At 41.8% G+C, this 12510-nt stretch overlaps 1 protein-coding gene across 1 annotated transcript in view; it reads left to right on the top strand.

Annotated features, from left to right (window-relative positions):
- The window catches only part of LOC134438402 (chromodomain Y-like protein 2), a 56019-nt gene that overhangs the window by 20625 nt on the left and 22884 nt on the right, over positions 1–12510 (top strand). The window contains exon 3 of the mRNA XM_063187970.1: positions 11130–11353. Coding sequence (XP_063044040.1) covers positions 11130–11353 — 224 coding nt within the window. The remainder of the gene's footprint in view (positions 1–11129; positions 11354–12510) is intronic.

Genomic DNA, 12510 nt, shown 5'->3' with positions numbered 1-12510 from the left:
ATGTCGGCAAGCGATTAGAGGACAGTTCTATTTTGTCTGAGCCGCCCATTGACTATCCCGGCTATGTTCGTGTGAAATTGGGTGTGGGGGTCAGAATTGTGTCAGAAGCGAAAGTGCTCCGCAGTGCTGTCGGAGCCAATGTGTGGAGAAACCAGGAAACCCTCCACCTAACCCTGTGGAGAAACCAGAGGCCTCATTTATAAAACTTTGCGGAAGAAATACGCCAAAAGATGGGGCACGCACGAAACTCAGGATGTGCGTGCGCAAGAAAATATTCAGATTTATAAAGCATGGCGCACGCACGTTCCACGTCGATTTCCCTTTATAAATCCCAACAGACTCTGAAGTTGCGGCAAATGTGCGCACCTGTGGACACACCCATAATTATCTATGAATATTCAGTGAAACGCCCAAAATGAATATTTATATCTGTGGACGGCGTGCGGAAAGCAGACGAGATAGCCTATTTACCACATGTGGAGCAAACAGTTTTATTAGATAGGCCTAGGGAACGTTGGGCAAAGTGGAGCAGTTAAGTTTGGGAAGTCGTAGCCTACAAAAATAATCCCTCGAATTGCAGCATGTGGATGGTTATGTTCGCAAAAGTCACGCTATTCCAAAAGTAAAAATAAATAAATAAATAAGGATGGCATGGACATGAACCTGCCAAGTCATGGACATGTAGTATTAATTGAGTTGTGAACAAGGGGAAAAATAGCTGCGTCAAGGAAACATCTCACATGGCATGTCCACATGTGAAATTCACCGGTAGAAAATCTATTCGCTGTCTCATCGCACCTCATATGCACCGGGTTTAATTTTTTTTCAACAATTACTGTTGGTCACTGCGCGCAGCTGTCTGCTTTCAGTTCAAAGCGACGCCCCAACTGTCGATCGACATATCCACAGACAGCATGACATATGGGCATTTTCTAGTCTGTATTTATTAAATGTGTGTATTATAAACGTGCATTATCAGTGTATAAGGCCAGCTGTCAAATGCACACCTCTGCTTCTTTGATGACGAATAACCGCATGGAAAAGAAATGACATGCAACAAGATAAACGAAGCTGTCCATTAGTATGGCACTTGGCTGTATGCTTGCCTGTATGGCTGAGAAAATCAACCATTACAGATGCACTTGGGACTCGAGCAGATGATTCTGCAACTGGCTTAAATGTTGACGTAATTCCTTGCAGACTCGGAACACTTTATAGCCAACCAATACGATTAGCCTGATACTGGAAAGGTCCGTGGTTATTGTTAATAAAATGTAGGGTATTTCCAAATGTAATGTAGGCCTACCCTAAACGTAAAATTTGAAGCGTCTATTACTTCCTTACAAAACATGCATGTGTCTATGGATAGGCCAGGTAGGCCTACTTATTATTTTGCACCATTACCAAACAACAAACAACCGCGTTTTCGTTGCGAACTGGATTAACTAATGTTAAAGTGGCTATCGTGACACGTGACCTTCGATTTTTTTCTTCAACCAATTTCGGGTCGTTCTTCCAGCTACCTCCCGAGGTCGCGCTTTCCGCGTTTGGTCTTTTGTTTAGTTCCTACGCATGGGTCAAACTTTGCGTGGGGCTACGCATGTTTACCGCCAAGTTCTTTTTCTATAAATAGCAAACCTTGCGGTGAACTTGGCGTGCGCAGTCTTTTGTGCGTACGCACCCGTTATAAATAAGGCCCCAGGAAAACCTTGAGTAGCCCATGGTATCTCGCCCTCACTGTGCAGTGTGCAGGATCGTAGGCTCTTTGGCTGCCTCATGAGCTTTAAAAATGTGCTACAGTGGACTTTGTGATTCAGCAGGCTGATGATCTGACTGACCTAGAGATCACCAGACTGATCACCAACGTCCTGATTACATCACAAACACAAGAAACAGATTAGCACATTGCTTATACCATCTTGGAAAGATGGGGATAGAGAAATGGAAGTTATACGGTATGCCTGGAGAGAATGGTTACATCATCAGAAAAGAGTCGGTTGTGTTTGGTCACACCTAATAAATTACTATGGGCTATTGTTGGCTAATACATATTTCACTTTAGTTCTTTAGCAAAATATATTTTTTTAAATGGGAAAATGATTTCAATGATGAATTTTGCAGTTACAAATAAGCACACATCCCTATGGTGCAGAGGCAATTGCCCAGACGACTGCATCCGAATGCAGATGGTCCCCTTGACGTCACACAACCCGTCACCAGTCTACATTCTTGTAGGTCAGCGCTCTGGTCAATTGGAAAAGTTGCACAGACAGAGGACCCGTGAGTGTAAATGCATAAAAAAACAGACCTCACTGGCCTGGAGGCACACACACACACACACACACACACACACACACACACACACACACACACACACACACACACACACACACACACACACACACACACACACACACACACACACACACACACACAGCTAAGCTGACAAGCCCACACTGACCACTGTTTCTGGCAGGAGTGCTGTAACTGACACCCAGCCCAACAGTGCTTCAAATGCCCCACAGTAGCAACAGATGCCGAGAAAGCTCTCACAGCATCATCTGTATTCTCTATGGGTAGCCTGGAAATCTAGATGTACCCTATCATTAAGAATTCATTACAACATAAATCCATGTGTAATGTGGTTAAGGTCTAGCCTCTGAAGCTTAGTAGATTTTCTATCAAATTTGTCTCATCGCTCTACCCTTGTATGTTTGTAGTTACTGAGCAGGCCATGGTTACTGCTTCTCTCATTGGTTCTGGCAGTGATGCCCTATTGCATGTGTGGTTCAAAAGACAACAATAGAGGTACACTGTAACAAATAGCTGTTTATTTACGGCAATTCTGCAACAGCATTCTACTGTTTTTCGAAAAAACAGACAACTACTGTGAAAATATTACTTTGAGTCACATATTGAGCATAAACAGTAAGTACTGCACAATAGCAGTATTCGCCGTTGTGGAAAAAACTAGAGATGCACCGGATCCTGATTTTTAGGATCCTGCCGGATACCAGATCCACTGCTTAAGATCCTGCCAGATCCGGAACCGGATACCGGATCCTACAAAAGGGTTGAAACATATAGTCTACTCGCACACGTGGGCCCTTTTTATTACGTTGGCGCAAACTATTTTTTAGACTCATTGGCTTATTGCCACACTGCCTGCAATAGCCACTTCCAAAGGGATTTCACTCCATGCAGTGATTGGGGTTGTGAAAGACTGAAAAGCCTAGGCTAGACATGCACCAGACCCTGATTTGTAGGTAACATGCCGGATACCGGATCCACTGCTTAAGATCCTGCCGGACCCGGATCCTGTGAAAAACTCTATTAGCTTGACGGATCAGGAACCGGAACCGGATCCGGTGCATCTCTAGAAAATAACAAGTTATTTTAGGCAGCACCATTGAAACCCATTCATCCCCCACTTGTCCGTGATCACCATCAAACTTCAATACCACCTGAAGAATTGAAGTCATTCTGACTGGTTAAAGATAATCTGATACTATCAAGCATGATGAAACAATTTCTAAGGAAACTACAATACTTAAAAAGTGCTTGATGCAGCAAAGTGTGAGTAGCACATGCATTTTGATAGTGATGAAAGTGTGAATGGCTGAAACATTTTAAGAACTTGTAACACTCTTGCAACAAGCAGCCCCATCTAAACCAATCTGCTAATCAGTGCCTGGCCTCACCTGAGTAGGGCTGTTATGCCATTATTCAATTACGGGCGTCACCTGCCAAGGGCCTGATGACTCTGGTCACATGGTACTCTTGCACCTGTATATAAATCTGGACTGTCAACACTTCAGTTGCTTGCCTGCCTGCTGGCTGGCCTGCATGGCACAGCATAGCACTTGTTTGCCTACAAGCTTGCCTACAAGCTTGCTTACATGCTTGCACACTTTCCTCTTTGTGAAAGCTTGCTGTATGCGGCATCATTTGTGGCATTGTTGCATATAATGTGCCTGCTGCTTTGAGAGCTAGCATTGCTTTGAGAGCTAGCTTGTAGTGCTGCTTGCTTGCTGTGCTACTTGGTGCAAAATAATTTTTTAAAGACTGACCAATGCTATATTCATCATTGGCTCATCAAGAGATACAGTAAAAGCCCACCTTGCACACTATCATTGTAACATAGCACTGCGTAATCTAAAATTTTATTCATGCCCACACTTTCAAAGGACCACCGCAAACCATTTTCTCAATACAGCATAGCGCCATAGTATCATGCTCAAGGCACTCCAGTCATGGTGAACGATGGGAGGGTGGGGTGGTAACATGGCCAGGGTACCACAGTTATGCAGAATGATGGGTGGGGTGGGAAGTTGCCATGGCCATATTCATGAATACAACTATGACCCAGTATTTGCCTGTCATCACACAGTACAATTCAACTTTTTAACTGAAATGTACTGTTATTTTACTCATACTACTGCATAAATATTGTAGAGCACTTTTAGTTTAACAATACTAATACTGTGAACGTTCTGTAGAGTACTGTTATTTAACAGTTCAATTGCTGCTGAGAAAATGTTATATACTGTGATACATTAAACAGCAATGAGCTGTATTTGATTTTTGGTGTGAAATAACAGTAGAATTACAGGTAAATATAATTGCCAGTAACTGCCGCTATTTTGCAGGGAAATTTTCTTAGAGTGTACCTGGCCAATCCATCGTGGCCAGACCACACTAATTCGATGCTTTACAGAGTAAACAAGCACAGAAGTAGAGTGGTCTGATCCGCCTGTGTCCAAGTGGACCCCTAGGCCAGAAGCATCCTGAAGCTCCTAAAAAAAACGCCAACGCTGATGCCAGCCGTGGTGACTGGAAGATGTCTCTCTGGTGTCATCGGTTGGCAGGGCGTTTAAAGGTGGCAGGCTGTGGAGCATGTTGTGTTGATGTTTCCAGCCATGGTTTCAATGAGAGCTGCAACAATAGGAGGGCTCCTCTGTTATGACTGGCTGGGAATATAGCCGGCTGGCTGGGGGGCCAGGTCTTCCATCTTCTCTGCAGGGGAAACGGCCGGCAAGCTCCATTCATCCTTTTCTTCCAGGTGGCAATGAGCCCACAGCAATAAGTGCATTGTGCTGCAGTTTTCTTTTGATTCTTTGCTCACTTCTATAAATAAAGCGGTGAACTCAAAAATATATATTTATTTTGACAAACTGGAAACGTCTTAAGGCAGTGTTGCAATTTTTAATAGAGGACGCAGAAGGCAAATTAGCCAGGCACGGAATATAATTATTTCACATAAGTCGCAGAATAAGGGTTGACAGATGTAATACAAAAAGCTATTAGTGTATGTATATGTGTATGTCACACTCTAGTAAGAGCTGATTAATAACAGAAAAGGTACACTAGCAAACAAAGAAGGGGGAAATGGGGGAAGGGGTAAACCTATAACTAAATACAGAACTCTTAAAACATTGCATAGGCCTGTAGACACTGTAGGAGTGCCTGACATAATATGACTTGTCCTTCAAATCCCCCCTTGTCCAGACCAGAACAATTTACAGTGAGCAGTCCCAGTGGTGCAATGTGAGGTTAAGTACCTGTTCTGGGGGCACTGCTCTGGCAGTCCCAAGGATGAAATTCATAACCGTGGTGTGCCTCAGTAAGCCGTGATGATCGCTGACCACTATGACAGGGTGCACTCAGCCCAAACATATTGTTTTATTACATCTGGAAGCTTCACATATTTTTACTGCATTGTTTTTTTCCCCCGGCAATGGTCCAACATTGATCGTATAGTAGTACACTCAGTATGCAGTTTGTTGCATCATCCAGTCAGGCAATTGTCCACAGCCCTTGTCCCAAATGGTCCTCGTAATAATGACTCTAGCACATCATTATTCGGCAATGTGACTCCATACTCTTACAAACAGAAGTTGGGTGGAAGCAGAACTCATTTTCAGGTCAATTTGTGTGCATGCCTCTCTTTCTCAATCTCCAAGTTTGTTTGTGTGTTGGCTTTCAGTAGACCTTATAACTGTACACGCAAATTGAGACAATTGAAATAAGCGTACCGTTAATGTACACTCTTGCATTACTGTGAAACACAACTACTGAGAAATGTGCACATGTGCAATGTTTTGAGCTCAATTTTTCACAGTTCAGAGGTGATGCCCTATTGTGATGTTTCTCTTAGTGTGGTGTGGTGTGGTGTGTAGCAAGACGTGGTGATTTGAGTGGTATGGTGTGGTGTGGTGTGTTTTCATTTTTTTCTGCTTGAGGTCTTCCAGATGTGCTTCTTTCATACAATGCTTGCTAATCCAAGTATAAAGGCCCAGTCCATCTTTATCATTGTTCAAAGCCTTGCCAAGATTGACAGATTGCTGACATCACATTTTTCAGCTTGCATTGAGCTTACTAATGATGGTCAAAACCATTCTGGGGAATGGTAAATAAAGTCGAAATTGCTGTTCTTATTGCCCCCAGAACCTTGACTGCCTGTCTGCATTTGATGATATTGTTTTTTATGTCAGTGATCAGTGTTTTGTGCAGAATATCTTGACATGTTTGATGTGGCTTTGCTGTGCTTCAGAGGCTTTCACTTGAAAACAGACAATTATCAGTTCGACTTCACTATTCCTTAAAAGGCTTTTTTTATAGCATAACTGGAAACTGGTGTGGTTTGCTCAAAATGTATTATTGTGTGTGCCTATGTCAAATCAAGTCTCTTTGTTATAAGAAATTACAGAGCCATCCCGGAGACAGTGGCACAATCAAAATCCATAACAATGACTACAACCGTGCTTGAAAAAGACATAAAAGGGATGTGACAGCGAAGGTTATATTTGTGTCTGTGTGACATTTCGCATTGAGAAATGCTCTGGGAAGGAAGCTAGACTACACAATCTCTGCAGTCAAAATTCCATCAGGCCCTTGGACTTGAAACAAGGCATGAGAAACACTAAGCTTTAACTACCTAGACCATTTCCTCTTCCATCATCAAGCAAGTAAACACACACGGAAGGTGTTTTTAAACGCATCTGTGCCAGCGACGTGGCCAAGATGGATCCAATGTTGTACCAAACTACTTAATCTCCCTCAGGAGTTAGAGCTCTAAGGAACGTCTGGTTTCAAATTGAGGGGAGAATGTCCACTCAGGTAGAATTGCCTTCCAGCAACAATTCCAGAATAGCTCAGACCTTAGCCAATGCGAATGGGTGGAGGCTAGTGATAAGTATAGATTTTTTATGCAAATTTCCAGACACTTCTAAAATAACACGGGTCTGTGTTAAAAAGAAATCTGACAAGAACATGCCCTCATCAATATTTAAATTCACCTGATAATATGATGCCATCCTCGTCCGTTCAAAATTGATTTTCGGTGTGCACCACATTTGTTTGTTTGATCTGACATTAAAGACATCCCATTTTAGCGGATGCATCTGGGAAACATGAAGAGAAGTGTGTTATTCGTGCTATGGTACTTGAATGCCTAACAACAGTGTGTGATAAGAGTGTGGCCCAGGCAGGTAGGCTGGCCAGTGAAGTGCATCAGCTGAGCAGCATGAGAAGATTAAGGCATGGGGAAGATATAGTGAAGTTCTTGGACTATTGATCAGGTGTGTGTGTGTGTGTGTGTGTGTGTGTGTGTGTGTGTGTGTGTGTGTGTGTGTGTGTGTGTGTGTGTGTGTGTGTGTGTGTGTGTGTGTGTGTGCACGCGCGTGCGTGTGTGTGTCTGTGTCTGTGTCTGTATGTCTCTGTGTCTGTGTGTGTCTGTGTGTGTATGCGTGTGTGCACACTCTTGTGTATTTGTTTGAACTTTCTAACATGGCATTAACAAAACAAGCTGCTGTTAACCATTCAATGGTGCACACTGCACAACATAGGCTTATGTGTTTCCCCCTTGCAAAGACTGTTTAGGTGAAACAGGACCATGATGAGGAGGACTGTATGTATTAAATTTTTGTATGCAGGCTTGTCTTTTTTAAACTAATTCACCATGCTCCCACTGTGTGAGGCTTTAAAGGCTGTGGAGCAGCATTAGAGTCTAGGGAGAGTTGCCTCTGCAGCTGCTTGGCCCAGCAGTGCGTCTGTGCCTGGGAGGCCATCTATCTTTTCTAAACAGCCCTCTGTGCCTTAGGAAAAATCACATCCCGTTTTCCAGCTAAAAATGCAGAAACAGTTAGATCTTGTCACATTCCCGATGCAATTTTCAGCTAAAAGCCCAAGTACATTTTACTTTATATAGTATTGTTTGTATGTAAACTGGTGTTCGCATTAAAATGCAGTTTAAAAAAACGGCAGCATAGCAAACCATCGCAAACACTGAATAACTGTATCTCCACACCGGCCTTTGCTGTTCTGTTTTTCAAATGTTGTAAGCTCGGCACTCCCAAAATGTAGCCTATATGGATTTGGCCTATATGTACTGTATATGCTTAAGGTCTTTTGGAAAGTTAAGACCCTGAAGCAGTCGAAAATACATTGCATGATATCATGGAATATATTCGGAGCAACAGCAAAATATCACTGTATTTCTTGATAAATGATCAGAGAGACTGTTTTCCCATGCTGAAGCCATGACTGTGTGGCATTACCCAGTACTATCATATTAAGGTTTTCTCTTTTTAGTCCTTTTGGCTTGAAAATGCTTTAAAGCGTCACATCATCAAGGGTGTCTCATTTGTGTAATGCCATCAAGTACCTAAAAGGAATGACGCCAGAAGAGAATGGAATTAGTTTTTTTTTTCTGTGGTGACAAGGATGATGTGTCCTCTGGAAACCTTTCAAATATTACCCCGTGGCGCGATTTTGCATTGCAATTGACCAGACAAGGACGTCTGAAGAATAAAAAAGCGCACCTGTTGCTCCTTCCTTCTTTTTTCATTTCTGCTTCCCTTTTCCCTCCATTACTGGTCGCATGTTACGAAGCCAACCCTTCCATGAGATGAGACTAACATCTCCCGACCTGGCGCGAGTCTTGCTTTCTTCTACTTGTTTGCTTTATGGCAGTTGGGAATCTATGTAGCATTACCACCACCCAGGGACATAACCAGACATTTTCAAATACAGAGGTCAAATACTGCATGCATTTACTGCACATTGTACATTTAGAATGCTTCAAACACTTCAGACAAACTTTTAAGTTTGTTTTCATTAATCACTGCCTTGAGGATAAATGTGGGTGGCATATACAGTCTGATTTTATCATTGTTGATCATATATCGATTTTCATCATAGATACATTTTACATTACTGAAAAAAAAATACAGAGGACATGACCTATGTGTCCTCAATGGTAGTTACGGCCATGCCGCCACCCTTTGGAAACTGACACTTTCGAAGAATGCCTCATGATACGATATGATTCTATCCGATCGTCAGCCGTAGGATCGATGCATCGATATATATTGATTGTTATTTGCACCCCTACTTGGCATTCAATGTGTTAATCCATCAAGTAATCTCTTCCTTATTCCATTATGACAGAAGTTGTGAAGAGGACAGTGGTATGACTAGGGACAATGTTGTGTTTTTGTTTTGTTACTAGAAAGTGGCTAAATCTGTTTTAAAATCTGTTTGCCAATTGGCACCCAGCATATGTTGGAAGGACAAATATCACAGGCCAAGCCCTGTAACACATAATTTGTTCATATCAGGGTAACAGGTGTTCAAGCAATCAGGGCCAATATGTGCTGATCAGGTGTGCCTCAAGGGTAACAGCATGTTAGGAGAGACTCTGAGACAGATGCATTTCAAAACACTGAACTAGTGTCAGGATCCCGCATTAAACAGTGCTAGAGTTACAACCATTGTGCCAAGCTGTTGAAACTCACTAAGTGTAGTCCACCTGATGCCTAGAGACTTGGCTGTTGCTTTGGTTACTGCAGTGATCAGTGCAGTTGGGATTAAAGAGTACAGAGAATTGAGCACCTCAAGCTAAGAGGTTCATTGGCCTATGAATCCATGGTGTTACAAATGGCTGCCTTTTTAGTTCAGGCTTGTCAATGATGGTACTCATTGATTCTGAATTTGTTCATGGTCTCTGCAAGTGGAGTGGAAGTATTATGTGTCTGTCCTCAGCACACATAGCCTTAATCGACCTTGAATGGACGCGGTTGACAAGAAAATAAGTATTCTATTTTGTTAGATACTATAAGTTGGCATTTCGTCATATTATTGTGCCTAAAATGGGTGTCAACAAAAGTTTTTTTTTTTAAAGGACAAATGATATTGCATAATCTTTCGACATCTAAATCATTCTAAATGTGCTTGTTAAACATATTCCCCGTTCTGATTGAATCAAAGCATGGCCAAACATATTTACCATCTCTTGGACCAATTCCATTTTTGGGTTGTGTGAAACCTGTTGCAAATATTCTTGGTTTCTGGTTTAACAGCAAAATAATCTTTGACCATCACATTGCAAAGCTAATACAGTCTTGCAGCTCTCCACACAGAAATATGTATTATATACAAGATTAGATCTATTCTCATTTTCAAAGACACTGAGGTCATTGAACACATTTATCTCAACACAATCTCGTCCTCTCTGTATTTCTACTGTCAGGCTTCTTACTAAGATAAAGAACTGCACATCCCATCTCTTTTGCCATCACTGCACTTTCTCCCAGCCAACATTTGAGTTGATAAGATGTCAAGATCATTTTAAAACTGTCTGACAGCTACATTCATGTCTGACCGGATAGTAACTTTACACCTTTAATATCTGGTAGTGTCGCTGTTGTTGGAGGCCAATCTTAAAACTGAAGATGATGATGCCTTTAGTGTGGAACCTTGGCTGTGGAATGAAAGAATTGGGAAGTTTGGAAGAATTGGAACGTTTGGGTTTTAAGTCCCACCTTTAAAACCCAAACTTTATTTTAGAGCCGAGTTTTATTTTAAAGGTTCATTTCAGTTTTATATTCTAGTGTTACGGGGCTCTGTTTTTGCCTCCATCAGCGCATTAATAATACATAGGCTTCTATTATGAAATATTTACTTTACCAGCACCATGCCTATATATGTAAATAAAGTCACAATAATGTGTTAAACACATTCATTTTCTTGGACTAAGGCTTATTTCACAAAATAATCTGAACATGTGCAACCAACATAGCAGTTGTCGGATCAGATAAAACTGACTCTTCCTATCATTATTTTTCCAGCTGGAGCAACAGTCCCAAATGGAGGCCTAAACCTTCACAGCTCAGTGAAAAGAAAGTTGGCCGAAGACAAAGGCTACGTGTTCGACAAGAGACTTCGGTACAACGTACGGCAGAGCGAGAACAACAACTTCCGGTTCCGAGACATCGTCGTGAGGAAGGAGGAGGGTTTCACACATGTTCTGCTCTCGAGCCAGACCTCAGACAACAATGCACTAACCCCGGAGGTAAGACAACAGACACAATACACTTGACCTCATGAAGAAAAAAGCTCTGACTGAAGCCAAATTTAGCTGAGTGTGGCTACTCCCTCAGGCACTGTGTACTGCAGAAAACACCAACATATTGTCACTTGGTACATAAAATGCCTTGTGCATGGATTAAAAGATTACACCAGTAGCAGCATTTCTAAAGGATGTCATATGAACATCAATCAATTACCCACCAAAATGCATTACTCAATTTTGTCATACATTAGTATTTAAGACAACGGATGTGTTATAGTCATTGTCCTGTGTAGTTAATCAGCCCTTGCAGTGAAGAAAACATTGAGTTTTCTTTTGTCATCCTATGTTGAATCATATTGACATGTGAATTGATGAATTTCTCTTTGAATGTCATGTATGCCAAAGGATCACAACATTGTGAGGAATATTCTCTGTGCCATTTTCCTGTCATGTAGACATTGCAGTTTATTAATATGCCAATAAATTCATAAAGGATTTTGGAGCACAGTGATAGTTGTCCCACACTGTTTCAGTCAATAACCCATCATTGCACATTTGCTGGGCGCAATTGCTGATTCAGTTCAGTGGAAAATATTGAATAGCAACCATATTTGCCAGTAATGAATAGGCCATCTGTGGTGAGTAGTGTTGCACAGTTTATTTGCCAAACAGTACAACTGGTTTTTGCAGTGGTCTTTCAAAAAGTTGTTGGCTCAAACAAGTACGATTTATGTGTGCTATACCTACTTTTCATTTTTTACCGTTGTCAGCTTTATACACAGAATTTTCATCTTTAAAATCAGTCTCCTATATTTTCCAGATCTCATCCGAGGTCATTTTTCAGAGATATGATTTCCCCTTTCATCACTGAAACGCTTCATTTAGTCCTGTTTGTCAGATACCTTAATCATTACATATTGCAGCCAAAGCCAACCCAATAGGACACTTCAGAGGACACACAGAAGTCCTGAACCATCAATGTGTGTGAATATGTATGCGTATGAGCGTGCGAGAGAGAGAGAGAGAGAGAGAGAGAGAGAGAGAGAGACAGACAGACAGACAGACAGACAGACAGACAGACAGACAGACAGACAGACAGACAGACAGACAGACAGACAGAGACAGAGAGAGAGACAGACAGACAGGAAGAGAGAGAG

This window comes from Engraulis encrasicolus, chromosome 22, assembly GCF_034702125.1.
Source record: "Engraulis encrasicolus isolate BLACKSEA-1 chromosome 22, IST_EnEncr_1.0, whole genome shotgun sequence".
Classification (NCBI taxonomy): domain Eukaryota; kingdom Metazoa; phylum Chordata; class Actinopteri; order Clupeiformes; family Engraulidae; genus Engraulis; species Engraulis encrasicolus.
This window is presented reverse-complemented; position numbering and strand designations above follow the sequence as displayed.